The following is a 16,717-nucleotide window of genomic DNA, read 5'->3' as shown; positions in this document are numbered from 1 at the left end:
AAGAAGAAAAAAGTGAAGTTGACAGACTCAGAGAAATGACAGAAAAGGTGGTCACTGAGGAAGCGTAGCAAAGAGAGGGGCAAGCGCAAAAAGCTGAAGTCCGGAGGATGGTCAAAGGAGAACAGAACAGAGGCTAACCTGGCCGGGGGAAACGGTGTCAATGGGCAAACAGGTGCAAAAAAGGCGAAGGACAGGAAATTGAAATTTACTTATCTGTACCAGAGAGAATGGATGAGGTCAAAGATGAAGAGAAAAATGAAAAGTGGGGCGGCACTTAAAGCTGCATGGAAGTTTAGTGGGCTGATGTTATCCCTCAGGCCCATGACCATGGGGTTGGGCCCCAGGTTGAGGATAACACCGAGGGGAGTCGCTGAAGACGCGGGCCAAAAGACGGCGGAGCCGGGTGGGCGTTCACGCCGGACTAACAAAGACAACCCGGGGCGCTTCTCCAGCCACGCAACCTGCGGCGGCCGAAGGGTTAACCGCGCGCGCTACTCCCGCGCGCATCCCGGCCCCCACTCCCGCGGTCGCTAGGAGACGCCGGAAGTGGGGGAGGGGCGGACGGCGCGACCAAGGGTGGGAATCTTTTTCGGGCTCCCGGAGGCGGAGGGAGGCGAGCGCGCGTGCGCGCGCCGTGCCGGCCGTCGCCGCGGTGACCGTCCTCAGAGTCCGTCGGCTCGCGCCCCGCCCCCGTTCCTGCTGCCCCCTCCCCTGTCGCTGGCGGGGAGTGTTTCTCGCTCCTCCCGGTTGCTGCCGCCGTCGCCGCCGCTCCTCCTCTCCCAGTCTTGGGTTTCCCTGGCGCTACTGCCGCCACTGCCTCTGCGGTCTGTATGAGGAGGAGGAGGATGTGAAGATGGCGGAGCTGCAGATGCTGCTGGAGGAGGAAATCCCGGGGGGCCGCCGGGCCCTCTTCGACAGTTACACGAATCTGGAACGGGTGGCCGATTACTGCGAGAACAACTACATCCAGGTGCGACGCATCTCCCGGTCTGGGCGCGTCGGGCCTCGGGGTGGTGAGGGCTCGTGGGGGACCCCCGGTCGGGGGCCGCGCGCCTGGGGGCGTAGGGCGCGTGGGGTCGACGCCGCAGCGGGGATACAGTCCAGCTGACCCCCATGTAGCGGGGGGAGGAGCATGGTGGGAGCTGGGGTTGGGGAATGGGTGAGAATTCTCCGGTTGGAGGAAATTGTAGCTTTAAAACATTTTAAAAAGCCATGAATCAGCCCTCGGTGCGGGTGTGGTGTGTGGTGTGTGTGGGTGTGTGGTGTGTGGTGTGGTGTGGTGTGGTGTGTGTGTGTGTGTGTGTGTGTGTGTGTGGTGTCCCCCGCCTCCTCGCTTCTTCCCTCGGCCGCCTCCGCACTCGGTGCCAGTCAATTTTCGGGATGGCGGAGGAGGCGGAGAGTGGCATTTTCTATTTGACAGAATCTTGCTCCCCCATATGGCAAGGGTGTGGGGGGATTGATGGGTCACCCCCATCCCCCAAGCTCTGGAGGATTTTTGAGGGGTTATATTGCTGCAGAGTAAACTGTCTCAGCTTTCTATTCATTTGAATGCATCAAAAGATCGGTTTTTGTTTTTTTGCTTGTTTTTAGGTTCTAACTGGGGATACAGTATAAGAGTAAGCTGTCCCTTGTTGGAAGTTAATGCCATTTTTCTCCCTATAGAGAGTGAGAAGCTGCATGATAAGGAAATCTTCCGTCCCGCCACCTCCCTTCAATCCCATTAGAATAGGTAATTTGTCTTTGGGGAAAAAATTGGGGATTATTTTTCAGAGAGAATTAGGAAATGATCCTCATGGTTTAGTTTTTCCTGTGATGATTGGTTTGGCACAGGGACTCAGTGGTAGCGCTGTATGTATGTGTATGGAGGCGGGGGATATTGGGTGAGATGAAATCCAGCTGCTCCTGGAAGAAGCAAAAGACTGGATTAAAAAAAAAAATTCCTCTTTAAAAATTATATGAAAGGATAGTTTAAAACGCACAGTTTGCAAAGTCAGTATCTTTTGTTTTCTTTATAGCTTATTCTGAATCACAGGTTCTACCTCCATTTTTTCCCTTCTTATTTAAATTCTTTTGGGATGAAGGTGGAAATGGAAGAAATAAGTTAAATTGTTCCTTCACTATGGTCTTTTTTTCCTGTTCCCACCTCCATCGCTCCAGGCATCCTTCTTAACATCGGCTGTATTGGGAAGCATTCTCAAGTCTTGGTTTAAACCAAAAAAAATAGGTGTTAAAATTTACAGGTTCATAAATTTTGTAAGGACCACATGGTTGATCAAGGATAGTATTGTGAGATTTTGTTTGATTAGACATATCCTGAACTCTGTATTTTCTTGTAGGGAATATTTGTATTGGAGAATAAATCAGACATAACCCAAGGCTTTTCCCTCCAAAGAGGCAGTTGAAAGTATGGCTAGTAGGAAAAGAAAGAATGTGACTTGGGTCAAAGATTCATACAAAAAGTACAATTGTCCATTTTCATCAGGTGCTTTGCTGATACTGAGTGTGGTAGGAGAGATTCAAAGGTTAAAATGCTCAATTTTTCACTAAATACGTTTGAAAGTCTATAGCCTGGCACTGTGTCAAGTGTTGATTCATACCTAGTGTCCACAGAATCTCATAGTGTAGTTAGTAGGAGAGGCTGATCTGTGAGCAAATGAATACCATGTAGTGTGTCAGTTTATACTCTTAATGGGCTGCAGGTGGGAAGAAGGAAGAAGCTATGCTGTCCTCACTCTGGGAATTCACAGTCTCTAGGAGAGGCAAATTAAAAGGACTGAAGTTGTTATTACAATCCCCTGTGCAACATACTATGAGAAAGAGTTACAGGTCAGAAGAGAAATTGAGGGTGGAAAACTGATTGGGTTGCGGTTATCACCACTAAATTAAAAAAAAAAAAGAAAGAAACAGATTTCTCTCTCTTTGGAAGATAATTTTTATTGTAATTTGAAGGTATAGTTCCTCTTATATTACAGTTGTTACATAAAGGTAAAAGTACCTGAATTAATAAAGCTGAGAGTAAAGGGATCGACAACTGTCATCTTTTTATATATTTTATACATTTATTCCAGTTCAAGAGAGAAGAATGTTACTGCCATCATTTGTCTTAGGAATGGGACTCAGAATTTAATGGGATGGTATTTTAAAATTCAAAGTATAAATACTGGTTAATAGAAATGGACTTGGGTTTTAAAATATCTTATTTCTTCAACTTAGCATCTAAAATAAACTTTACACTTTTACCTCTTAGATTATCATCTGTGTTAAGATCCAGTGGGGATATTGTTGGGGATCTCTCCCCAGATGACAACTCTTACATGATTTGTTTGTGGTAAAGTTGATAAAAAGAAGATGGTGATAGTGGATTTGTGCTGACCCAGCTGCTCATTTGCCTGGCTCTTCTTGGTGACCAGCAGGAGTTTCGATGCTGCCTGTGACCCTGCTATAGATGAAAGTCATTTGGTGGGATCGGTGATCAAATGGTCAATTTAGCCTTATTATAGCATCATGTCCTAACCATTAGCTCAAGTTAACTCACCCAACACTCATTTTATTTTGTGGAAATATAATTTTTGCCTGTAAAGCAGGAAAAAGGCAAATCTACTGATCATAAGTAACAAATGATAAGGTTCTTTGCTCAGTGTCCTTAAATAGCTGGTTTTATGCATTGGAATATAAAAAAATAAGGTAAATAAGAATATTCTAAATGTGGATTATATTTAGTGTGAAGATTGAGCAAAGGAAGGAAAATGGTGTGCTGTCCTTCGGAAAACAAACATACTGTGTTTAAATTATTTCTATCATGAAAATGTCCTTCAGAAATGTTATCTACTGGCATTAGGAGTGATCAGATATTACCTGTATTAACACACACACACAATCTACAGCTACAGCAGAGTTGTAAGTAGTACTTTTCTAGGTTAATAATGCAGTTAACATTAGAAATTTAAAAATCATCTTTAGTAAAAAGTTAGATGATTCTGTTTTATTTCAACCTCTAGAAAAAGTGATAGTCAAAATATTTTTTCTAAAATGTGATGATAAAAAGTGATAACTACAGTTTCCTGTTTCCCCCATTGATTTTCTTTCCTGTAAAAAGGATTAAAGTTATTGTTAAAGGACTTTTTGGAGATAAATGTAAGACCTGTGTTTTTTTTTTCTTCATTTATAAATATAAACATTGATTCCTAATCTAGGAAGTGTCCAGAAACTTTAAAACATTTTTGATTAACTTGGAATCTACATATTTACAAATGGAGAATTTTATAATAACATGGGTTGCTTTAATGCTTTGGTGGATGAAGTAAGATTATATTTGTTACTTTCCTAAAGTAAGTCTGAAAAGCCAACTTATTCATATTTATATTTTTCCTTTTCTTAAATAAAAGAAAGTTATTGCTTTTTGTGAGTGTTAATTCACATAGATACATAGTAAAACCCCGTTGTCCACTGTTTGCATTAAGAACAAAGTCATCCAGTAAAATGGCTTTGCTCAGAAGAACAGAAATTAAGAATTTACCTTAATGTTTTGATAAATGCTGGAGAGGGTGTAGAGAAGAGGGAACCCTCTTGCACTGCTGGTGGGAATGTAAATTGATACAGCCACTATGGAGAACAGTATGGAGGGTCCTTAAAAAACTAAAAATAGAACTAGCATACGACCCAGCAGTCCCACTACTAGGCATATACCCTGAGAAAACCATAATTCAAAAAGAGTCATGTACCACAATGTTGACTGCAGCACTATTTACAATAGCCAGGCCATGGAAGCAACCTAAGTGTCTGTCGACAGATAAATGGATAAAGAAGGTGTGGCACATATATACAATGGAATATTACTCAGCCATAAAAAGAAACGAAATTGAGTTATTTGTAGTGAGGTGGATGGACCTAGAGTCTGTCGTACAGAGTGAAGTAAGTCAGAGAAAAACAAATACCGAATGCTAACGCATAATATATGGAATCTAAAAAAAAAAAAAAGAGGTTCTGAAGAACCTAGGGGCAGGGCAGGAATAAAGACGCAGACGTAGAGAATGGACTTGAGGACGTGGGGAGGGGGAAGGGTAAGCTGTGACAAAGTGAGAGTGGCATGGACACATATACACTACCAAATGTAAAATAGCTAGCTAGTGGGAAGCAGCTGCATAGCACCGGGAGATCACCTCGGTTCTTTGACTATCTAGAGGGGTGGGATAGGGATGGTGGGAGGGAGATGCAAGAGGGAGGGGATATGGGGGTATATGTATACGTATAGCTGATTCACTTTGTTATACGGCAGAAACTAACACAACGTTGTAAAGCAATTATACTCCAATAAAGATGTTAAAAAAAAAAGAATTTACCTTAATGTTTTCTCTGAAATCTTTCTTTTGAATAATGGGAAAGATGTCATTAATAGCTTTCCTTTTTTCTCATTATCAGCAAGGATACTCTCAGAATTCATTAAAAATTGCAGGAAGGGTTTATAAGGGCATAACAGAATCATGGCTTACTAGTCAGTTTCATTAAAAAGTAGTTACTAAAATGATATAAAGATTGCACATTCCTAATAAAAACCATTAAAATGCATGCTTATTGTTGAAAAATTATTAGAAAATACAAATAAATATTAAGGAACAAACTTAAAATTGCCTAATCATTTTGAATATACATCTGGTATTTATACTTTTAAATCTTTTTGACATGTACATCTATGTATCATAAATTTTAAAAATATTATGTTCATGTTCTATATTACCTTTATACCTTGCTTTAAAAAGAGACTTTTAGTGGTGGTAATCTTTGCTTTTTATGATGGTCATAGAGTATACAGAAAGGAGGTTTGTATTTATGTGTTTAACTTCTGTTTGTTCTCACAAATAGAATAATGTTAAAAGTACCTAGAATGAAGAAGGAGAAAGTAGAAATTTGAGGACTGATGTTTGAATCCTTCCCTGTAACTTTTGTCTTTTACCTCCACAGAGAGGAGTGAACCATGCAAGTGAACATCAGGCTGAATTAGGGAGACTGAATTTCCGTAGATGGAGGTGATTTAACACATCAGAATTTTTTTTTTTAATTTTATTTTTTTAATGCAGCAGGTTCTTATTAGTTATCTGTTTTATACATATTAGTGTATAAATGTCAATCCCAATCTCCCAGTTCATCCTACCCCCCACCCCCCCACATTCCCCCCTGGGGTCCATATGTTTGTTCTCTACATCTGTGTCTCCATTTTTGCCTTGCAAACCGGTTCATTTGTACCATTTTTCTAGATTCCACATATATGCATTAATATATGATATTTATTTTTCCCTTTCTGACTTAACTTTACTTTGTATGACAGTCTCTAGGTCCATGCACATCTCTACAAATGGCCCAATTTCATTCCTTTTTATGGCTGAGTAATATTCCATTGTATATATGTACCACATCTTCTTTATCCATTCATCTGTTAATGGGCATTTAGGTTGCTTCCATGACCTGGCTATTGTAAATAGTGCTACAATGAACATTGGGGTGCATGTGTCTTTTTGAATTATGGTTTTCTCTGGGTATATACCCAGTAGTGGGATTGCTGGGTCGTATGGTAGTTCCATTTTTAATTTTTTAAGGACCTTCCATACTGTTCTCCATAGTGGCTCTATCAATTTACATTCCCACCAACAGTGCAAGAGGATTCCCTTTTCTCCACACCCTCTCCAGCATTTGTTGTTCGTAGATTTTGTGATGATGGCCATTCTGACTGGTGTGAGGTGCTACCTCTTTGTAGTTTTTTTTTTTTTTTTTTTTGCGGTACGTGGGTCTCTCACTGCTGTGGCCTCTCCCGTTGTGGAGCACAGGCTCCGGACATGCAGGCTCAGCGGCCATGGCCCACGGGCCCAGCCGCTCCGCGGCACGCGGGATCCTCTCGGACCGGGGCACGAACCCGCGTCCCCTGCATCGGCAGGCGGACTCCCAACCACTGCGCCACCAGGGAAGCCCCTCTTTGTAGTTTTGATTTACATTTCTCTAATAATTAGTGATGTTGAGCATCTTTTCATGTGCCTCTTGGCCACCTGTATGTCTTCTTTGGAGAACTGTCTGTTTAGGTCTTCTGCCCATATTTTGGTTGGGTTGTTTGTTTTTTTAATATTGAGCTGCATGAGCTGTTTATTATTTTTGGAGATTAATCCTTTGTCCATTGATTTGTTTGCAAATATTTTCCCCCATTCTGAGGGTTGTCTTTTCGTCTTCTTTATGGTTTCCTTTGCTGTGCAAAAGCTTTTAAGTTTCATCAGGTCCCATTTGTTTATTTTTGTTTTTATTTCCATTACTCTAGGAGGTGGGTCAAAAAGGATCTTGCTGTGATTTATGTCAAAGAGTCTTCTTCCTATATTTTCCTCTAAGAGTTTTATAGTGTCCGGTCTTACATTTAGATCTTTAATCCATTTTGAGTTTATTTTTGTTTATGGTGTTAGGGAGTGTTGTAATTTCATTCTTTTACACGTAACTGTCCAGTTTTCCCAGTACCACTTATTGAAGAGACTGTCTTTTCTCCATTGTGTATCCTTGCCTCCTTTGTCATAGATTAGTTGACCATAGGTGCGTGGGTATATCTCTGGGCTTTCTCTCCTGTTCTGTTGATCTATATTTCTGTTTTTATGCCACTACCATATTGTCTTGATTACTGTAGCTTTACAGTGTAGTCTGAAGTCAGGGAGTCTGATTCCTCCAGCTCCGTTTCTTTCCCTCAAGATTGCTTTGGCTATCCAGGGTCTTTTGTGTCTCCATACCAATTTTAAGATTTCTTGTTCTAGTTCTGTAAAAAATGTCACTGGTAACTTGATAGGGATTTCACTGAATCTGTAAATTGCTTGGGGTAGTATAGTCATTTTCACAGTATTGATTTTTAAAATCCAAGAACATTGTATATCTCTCCATCTGTTTGTGTCATCTTTGATCTCTTTCATCAGTGTCTTATAGTTTTCTGCATACAGATCCTTTGTCTCCTTAAGTAGGTTTGTTCCTAGGTGTTTTATTCTTTTTGTTGCAGTGGTGAATGGGATTGTTTCCTTAATTTCTCTTCTGATCTTTTGTTGTTAGTGTATAGGAATGCAAGAGATTTCTGTGCATTAATTTTGTATCCTGCAACTTTACCAGATTCATTGATTAGCTCTAGTAGTTTTCTGGTGGCATTTTTAGGATTCTCTATGTATAGTATCATGTCATCTGCAAACAGTGACAGTTTTACTTCTTCTTTTCCAGTTTGGATTCCTTTTATTTCTTTTTCTTCTCTGATTGCCATGGCTAGGACTTCCAAAACTGTGTTGAATAATAGTGGTGAGAGTGGCCATCCTTGTCTTGTTCCTGATCTTAGAGGAAATGCTTTCACTTTTTCACCATTGAGAATGATGTTTGCTGTGGATTTGTTGTATATGGCCTTTATTATGTTGAGGTAGTTTCCCTCTATGCCCACTTTCTGGAGAGTTTTTATCATAAATGGGTGTTGAATTTTGTCAAAAGCCTTATCTGCATCTATTGAGATGATCATATGGTTTTTCTTCTTCAGTTTGTTAATATGGTGTATCCCATTCATTGATTTGCATCTATTGAAGAATCCTTGCATTCCTGGGATAAATCCCACTTGATCATGGTGTCTGATACTTTTAATATGTTGTTGGATTCTGTTTGCTAGTATTTTCTTGAGGATTTTTGTATGTATATTCATCAGTGATATTGGTATGTAATTTTGTTTTTTTGTAGTATCTTTGCTTTTGGTGTCAAGGTGATGGTGGCCTTCTACAATGAGTTTGGGAGTGTTCCTTCCTCTGCAGTTTCTTGCAAGAGTTTGGGAAGGATGGGTATTAGCTCTTCTCTAAATGTTTGATAGAATTCACCTGAGAAGCCATCTGGTCCTGGACTTTTGTTTGTTGGGAGATTTTTTTTTTTTTTTTTTTGCGTTACGCCGGCCTCTCACTCTTGCGGCCTCTCCCACTGCGGAGCACAGGCTCCGGACGCGCAGGCTCAGTGGCCGTGGCTCATGGGCCCAGCCGCTCCATGGCATGTGGGATCTTCCCGGACCAGGGCACGAACCTGCGTCCCCTGCATCGGCAGGCGGACTCTCAACCACTGCGCCACTAGGGAGGCCCTGTTGGGAGATTTTTAATCACAGTTTCAATTTCATTACTTGTGATTGGTCTGTTTATATTTTCTATTTCTTCCTGGTTCAGTCTTGGAAGGTTATACCTTTCCAAGAATTTGTCCTTTTTTTCCAGGTTGTCCATTTTATTGGCATAGAGTTGCTTGTAGTAGTCTCTTAGGATGCTTTGTATTATTGCGGTGTCTGTGGTAACTTCTCCTTTTTCATTTCTAATTTTATTGATTTGAGACCTCTGCCTCTTTTTCTTGATGAGTCTGGCTAAAGGTTTGTCAGTTTTGTTTATCTTCTCAAAGAACCAGCTTTTAGTTTTATTGATCTTTGCTATTATTTTCTTTGTTTCTATTTCATTTATGTCTGCTCTGACCTTTATGATATCTTTCCTTCTACTAACTTTGGTTTTTGTTTGTTCTTCTTTCTCTAGTTTAGGTGTAAGGTTAGATTGTTTTTATGAGATTTTTCTTGTTTCTTGAGGTAGGGTTGTATTGCTAGAAACTTCTCTCAGAACTGCTTTTGCAGTTTCCCATAGGTTTTTGTTTTTGTTTTTATAAGTTTATTCATTTGTTTTTATTTTTAGCTGTGTTGGGTCTTTGTTGCTGTGTGCAGGCTTTCTCTAGTTGCAGCAAGCGGGGTCTACTCTTCGTTGCGGTGTGCGGGCTTTTCATTGTCGTGGCTTCTCTCGTTGCAGAGCATGGGCTCTAGGCACACAGGCTTCAGTAGTTGTGGCACGTGGGCTCTAGAGCACAGGCTCAGTAGTTGTGGCGCATGGGCTTAGTTGCTCTGTGGCATGTGGGATATTCCCGGGCCAGGGATCGAACTCATATAGCTCTGAAGCTGGTGGAACCGTTATAACTCATATAGTTCAGTATTTCCCAAACCAGAATTGTGTAATATGTAAAAATATTTGTTGTAAAGTAGTTACTGCATAATGTGCCCCTTTTGAACCTACAAAACACAATATCATTTCAAGTGTTCTGAGAAGTCTTGCAGTAAAGAAACCTGTTTAAGTTACCTACATGTAGTATTTCACAAAATGTAGTAGTCCTCGAAACTGTTTTTGGATGCCCAGTAGCTATTAATAAGACCTACAGCACAGTCTGGGAAATGCTCTTGTAGTTAATTTTCTTTTTATAAACTCAGAAGCTTATGCCCATAGAGGTTAAACACTGTTTTGAAGTCATCCATCCCTGGGTTATAGCTTTTGAACTTTCATCTGAATTTATATTCAAAAGTTTTAAGCAGTTATAGTCCAAATGTTTAGCACTTCTTTGCTAGTCTTAAATTTGTCTGTTCCTGCTCTCTTCCCAGTCCCTACTTCTCAAATGGCTGAAAACAGAAGTCTGTTTCTTGCTAATCGAAGGCTGCTTTGAATTTAGGCACCCTCTATGGCTGTGCTGTCTAGTACAATAGCCATTTGTGGCCATGTAAATTTTTTGAATTGAGATATATTTCACATACTGTAAAATTCACCTATTTAAAGTGTACAGTTTAGTGGGTTTTTATTGTATTCACAAGATTGTGCAACCGTCACCACTATCTGATTCCAGAACATATTCATCACTTCAGAAAGAAGCCTGTACCCTTTATCCGTCATTTCCCCATCCCCCTCTCCCTCTGCCTCCTGGCAACCATTAATCTTTTTGTCTTTATGAATTTGCCTATTCTGGACACTTCATATAAATGGAATCATATGTGATTTTTTGTGTCTGCGTTCTTTAATATAATGTTTTCAAGGTTCACTATATTGTAATGTCAGTATATCATTTTGTCTTTTTTTAAAATAACAGTTTTATAGAGATATAATTCACATACCATTTAAGTACCCATTTAAAGTGTATAATTCAGGAGTTTTTAGTATCTTCACAGATATATGCAATCATAAGTACAGTTAATTTTTAGAACATTTTCATTACCTCAAAAAAAAACCCCATACCACTGAGTTACCACCTCTTATCCTCCCAGCTGCCTATATCTAGGCAACTACTAGTATAGTTTTTTGGGGTTTTTTGTTTGTTCTGGACATTTCATAGAAATGGAATCATATGCTATGTGGCCTTTTATGTCTAGATTTTTTTCACTTAGCATGTTTTCAAGGTTCATCCGCGTTGTATTATGTATCAGTGCTTCATTCCTTTTTATAGCTGAATGGCTATACTACACTTTTTTTATCCATTCCTCAGTTGATGGATTTTTGAGTTGTTTCCACATTTTGGCTATTATGAATAATGCTACCAGAACATATATTAACATGTAACGTTATAAACATTCATGTATACGTTTTTATGTAGGCATATATTTTTTCTTTCTCTTGGGTATATACCTAAGAATGGAATTGTCAGGTCATGGCAACTATATTTAACTATTTGTGGAACTGTGAGATTGTTGTCCAAGCTGGTTATACCATTTTACATTCCCACTAGCATTGTACAAGAGTTCTAGTTTCTCCACATCCTCATCAATACTTGTTATTGACTGACTTTTTGCTTACAGCCGTCTTAGTGGGTGTGTCATGGCTTTTTTGTTGTTTTGATACGCATTTTCCTAACAACTAATGATGTTGAGTATCCTTTCATGTGTTTATCGACCATTGGTATATCTTCTTTGGAGAAATGTCTATTCAAATCCTTTGCACATTTAAAAATTGGACTGTTTGTCTTTTCATTTTCTAATTGTAAAAATTCTTCATATATTTTGGATACAGGTCCCTTATCAGATATTTGATTTGCAAATACAGTCACCCACCATCAACGGGTCCGCATCTGTGGATTCAACGAACTGCAGATCAAATTGGTAGAACCTGAGGATACAGAATCCGAGGATGCATAACCCATGGATACTGAGGTTATATAAAATGGATATGCCATTTTATATAAAGGACTTGAGCAGTGGTGGATTTTGGTATCTGCAGGGAGTCTGGAACCAGTCCCCCAAAGATCCTGAGGGATGACAGTATTGTCTTCCATCTGTGGGTTTTCTTTTTATTTTCTTGATGGTGTCCTTTGATGCACAAGTTTTTAATTTTAATGAAGTCCAACATATATATTTTTTCTTTTTCTCTGTGCTTTTGGTATTATATCTAAGAAACTATCACCTAATCCAAGGTCACAAAGATTTACTCCTGTGTTTCCTCCTAGGAGTCATAGTTTTAACTCTTACATTTAGATCTTTTATCTGTTTTTTTTTTTTTTTTTTTTTTTTTTGCGATACGCAGGCCTCTCACTGTTGTGGCCTCTCCCATTGCGGAGCACAGGCTCCGGATGCGCAGGCCCAGCGGCCATGGCTCACGGGCCCAGCCGCTCCGCAGCATGTGGGATCTTCCCGGACCAGGGCACGAACCCGTGTCCCCTGCGTCGGCAGGCAGACTCTCAACCACTGCGCCACCAGGGAAGCCCCTTTTATCTGTTTTGAGTTAATTTTTTTTTTTTTTTTTTTTTTTTTTTTTTTTTTTTTTTTTGCGGTACGCGGGCCTCTCACTGTTGTGGCCTCTCCCGTTGCGGAGTACAGGCTCCGGACGCGCAGGCTCAACGGCCGTGGCTCACGGGCCCAGCCGCTCCGCGGCACGTGGGATCTTCCCGCACCGGGGCACGAACCCGTGTCCCCTGCATCGGCAGGCGGACTCTCAACCACTGCGCCACCAGGGAATTCCCTTGAGTTAATTTTTGATATGTTGTGAGGTAGAGGGCCCATATTTATTCCTTTGCATGTGCATTTATTCATCTCAGCATTGATTGTTGAAAAGATTTTTCTTTCCCCATTGAATTATCTTGGCACCTTTCTTGAAAATGAATTTCCCATAAAGACATTATTTTGTTTCTGGACTCTTAGTTCTAATCCATTTATCCATGTGTATCCTTACCCCAGTACCACAGTCTTGATTATTGTACTTTTGTAGTTCTGAAATTTTGATGTATATGTCCTCCAACTTTGTCCTTTTTTAAAAAATATATATATATATATTTATTTATTTATTTTTTGGCTGTGTTGGGTTTTAGTTGTGGCATGCAGGCTCTTTGTTGCAGCACGCAGGCTTCTTTCTAGTTGTGGCACGTGGGCTCTCTAGTTGTGGTGCGCGGGTTCAGTAGTTGCGGTGCGCAGGCTTAGTTCCTCCACCAGGGATTGGACCCGTGTTCCCTGCATTGGAAGGCGGATTCTTAACCACTGGACCACAAGGGAAGTCCCCCAACTTTGTTCTTTTTCAAGATTATTTCAGCTACTCTGCATCCCTTGAATTTCCACATGAATTTTTGGATGCCTTGTTAATTTCTGCCAAAAAGGCTGCTGGGATTTTGACTGGGATTGTATTGAATCTGTAGATAAACTTGGGGAGCCATCTTAATTACATTAAGTCTTCTGATCAATGAACATGGGATGGCTTTCCACTTAATTAGTTCTTTAATTTATTTTAATAATGTTTTGTAGTTTTCAGTGTCTAAGTCTTATACTTCTAATTTTAAAATGATTTCTAAGTATTTTATTCTTTTGGATCCTATTGTAAATGGAGTTGATTTCTTAATTTCATTTTTGGATTGTTTATTACTATATATACAATTGACTTTGTATATTGACCTTATATGTTACTGAAATTTAAATTAATTGAAATTCAATTTAAATTTTACATTTCTACTACCTACCTTTCAAGTGCTCAATAGCCACATGTGCCTAGTGACTGCCATATTGAATTACACAGATTTGATTATTTCCAACGTTACAATTCTATTCAATGTCTACACCCTCACCCCTCCCCCCCCAAAAAAAGAGTACCCCCTTTACTTCTGATTTCCCTCTGTCTGGAGACTCTTTCAACTTTTATGTTTCTTCTGATTTTTACCTCCACGTGTCCATGTTCATGTTGCTATTTTTAAAGTTTTAGATAATTCTGCTATGAGAAATGGTGACTCCCCTTTCCTATACTTTTTCCCATCTTTTCAACATAACTTCTAGCACTTTGGATTTATTGTGTCCATTATATCTATGTAAATATTCACAGCTGAATCATACAGTGGACTGGTGATTTTATTTCCTTTCCTAAGCAAATTTTTTCTTTTCCTTGGGGCTAATAATTACCTCACTTCTTCGAAGGCTTAATTACTTACGTATCTATCTCTGTTTCATCTCTAAACTTTCCTCTGGATGTATAAATCTTATCTCAATATATTAAAGCATATTAGTGATCTATCAGTTGTCAAAAACTGTGAAGGGTCTGAAATTTAACCCTGTTTTCGACCTAACAGGCTAGCTAGCCACAGTTTTATGGTTGCTGTGGCAGAAGACATGAGACTCCTGTGTCAGAGACATAAGACTTTATTACTCACAGCAATAACATTAGCCAGAGTATCATTATTCCTAAAACCCCTGATCTCAGTGTGACATGAGGAAGGCCAGGTGATATCTGCACATGCAGTGGGTTGCATTATTGGGAGGAACCCTGAATTTAGGGAACCTGAATCTTTTATGTAGGTCAGTAAAAATACCTGCCCGTTGCTCCAGAGGGAGATACTCTTTATCTTCTAAGACTGTTTTCTGTACAAACATACTTGAAAAGATAGTGAAACAAAGGCCATCAGTGCCTCTGCTCACCTCAATGTACAAAATGCAGAAGAACCGCGGAGAATTGCCTCCCAATATCAGTTTTATTTCCTCCCCCAGGAAGCATATTTCTTGGAGCCCTTGGCCCTTCTTCTCCAATATGGATTATATGAATTATTAACCCAGCCGTCATCTCAGAAATTTTCTTTGCCATTGGTCTTTGATTTTCCTTTGCCTCTTTGATGTAGATTCTATTTTCTGGATTCCATGCTTCCTGCTTTCTTGCCTTTCTGTTTTGAGGATGTACATCCTCCAGTGCTTCCTGAGAAACGGTACATGGAAAGTTTAAAAAAAAAAAGTGTGCTGAAAATCTTATTCAACTTTCACTAGATTGATGGTTTGATTGGTAAGGAATTATAGGTTGGAAATAATTTTCTCTCAGATTGTAAAGACATTCTTCTATTTCTACATTTTCTATTAGCTTTTGGTGTTGCTTTTGAGAAGTCAGGTGCCATTTTGCTTCCTGATGATTTTTTTTGTATATATATATTTTTTCTCTCCCTGTCTGGAGGCTTGTAGGATCATTTATTCCTCATGATGATGTTTTTTGCTATTGGTCTTTTTCCATCAGTTGTACTAAGTATTTGATGAGTACATTTAGTGGAGTCTTATATTCTTTAACTCTGAAAAATTGTGTGATGTTTCTGCTGTGTATTCTTTTTTTGTGTTTTTATTAGTCAGATTTGGACCTCTTGCATTGAGTTTCTAAAATTGTTTTCCCTTTTTTGTGGTTTTATATTCTTTTAAAATGTCTCTTTACTGTTTTTCACAGTGGCTGTACCAATTTACATTCCTCCTAATAGTGTACAAGATTCTCTTTTCTCCACATCCTTGCCAGCATTTGTTATTTGTAGTCTTTTTTTTTTTTTCGTTTTTTGGATGATAGCCATTCTGACAGATGTGAGGTGATATCTCATTGTGGTATTGATTTGCATTTCTGTGAATGATTGGTGATGTTGTTTTCATGTGTCTGTTGACCATTTGTATATCTTCTTTGGAAAAATGTCTATTCAGGTCTTCCGCCCATTTTTAATTGGGTTTTTTCAATACTGAGTTGTATGAGCTGTTCATATATTTTGGATATTAACTCCTTATCAGTCATGTATTTGCAAATATTTTCTCCCATACTTGAAATGTGTTTAAAAAGGCAACTGAGTAAAGGAGAGCATCTTTAAGTAATAAGGAAAGTGTTTTAAAACTTTTGTCTGTTTTAAAACAAATTTGATGTCAAATTTACCAGACTTATTTTTTTCCTAACCTAAAATAGATACTATCATAAAACTTGTGATCTGTCACTTTTTAGATAAGCATGTATAGTTGAATCTAAAATGACCTACTTCCAAATTCCAGAAAAGAATCATGGTATTTTATAGCTGAAAATGATGTAATAGTCTAGACTTTCCAATGTAACAAGTAGTAAGTGATTTCTTGAGAGTATAAGTGAGTTATTTATGACCTGGTAAGATAGTAGCAGAGCTAGAATAAGAACCCAAATGCCCTATCTTTTCTGTTATCCTCATCATTTTCTAGAAACCTCACTTTGGCTTTAGTGATAGGTTTTCCTGAAATAGCCAACCACAATCTCAGCAAATAACTTTATTTTTTGAATCTCGAAAAGATTAGTCTGTGATCTTTTGTTTTATTTCTAAAGTAAACTTCTTTTTCTCTCCACTGATACTTTAGGGGTGGAGGTGAATATCAAGTTTATCTGCCTCAGTTGTTTCCAGTTAGCATATACATAGGTTGTCTAGGTAGATGACATAACAACTATTTTAAAGATGCCGTGTTACTGAGAGCTGAAGCCAGTATATATTAAGCTATTAAAAGTAACACTTTTAAGTGTTTTAGGATTCGTTGGCTTCAAGTGACAGAAACTCAATTTGAAAAAACTTTTTTTAACTTTTCCTCTTGGTGTTTAATACGAAAAGCAAAGCAAAAGGTCCATATTTTCCTTTTCAAGCATCAGTGAATATCAGCTTAGAATAATGTTCTTTTCCATAATGATGCTCCTTCAGG

At 39.1% G+C, this 16,717-nt stretch overlaps 1 protein-coding gene across 16 annotated transcripts in view; it reads left to right on the top strand.

The window, feature by feature from the left end:
- The first annotated feature begins 609 nt into the window (after positions 1 to 609).
- Positions 610 to 16,717, top strand: part of ABI2 (abl interactor 2) — a 101,687-nt gene continuing 85,579 nt past the window's right edge. For 14 of the 16 annotated variants that reach the window (XR_004350707.1, XM_032637318.1, XM_032637327.1 and 11 more), the window contains exon 1: positions 645 to 970. Coding sequence is in view for 14 of the 16 variants with exons in the window: in XM_032637318.1 (XP_032493209.1) it covers positions 854 to 970 (117 nt within the window). In the remaining 2 variants the exon portion in view is untranslated. Of the gene's footprint in view, positions 971 to 1,700; positions 1,730 to 16,717 lie in introns of those variants that run through there. The other 2 variants (XM_032637320.1, XM_032637322.1) reach the window with 2 other exon arrangements.

This window comes from Phocoena sinus, chromosome 7, assembly GCF_008692025.1.
Source record: "Phocoena sinus isolate mPhoSin1 chromosome 7, mPhoSin1.pri, whole genome shotgun sequence".
In the NCBI taxonomy this organism is placed as follows: domain Eukaryota; kingdom Metazoa; phylum Chordata; class Mammalia; order Artiodactyla; family Phocoenidae; genus Phocoena; species Phocoena sinus.
The sequence above is the reverse complement of the archived record's forward strand: the minus strand, read 5'-3'. Positions and strand labels throughout refer to the sequence as shown.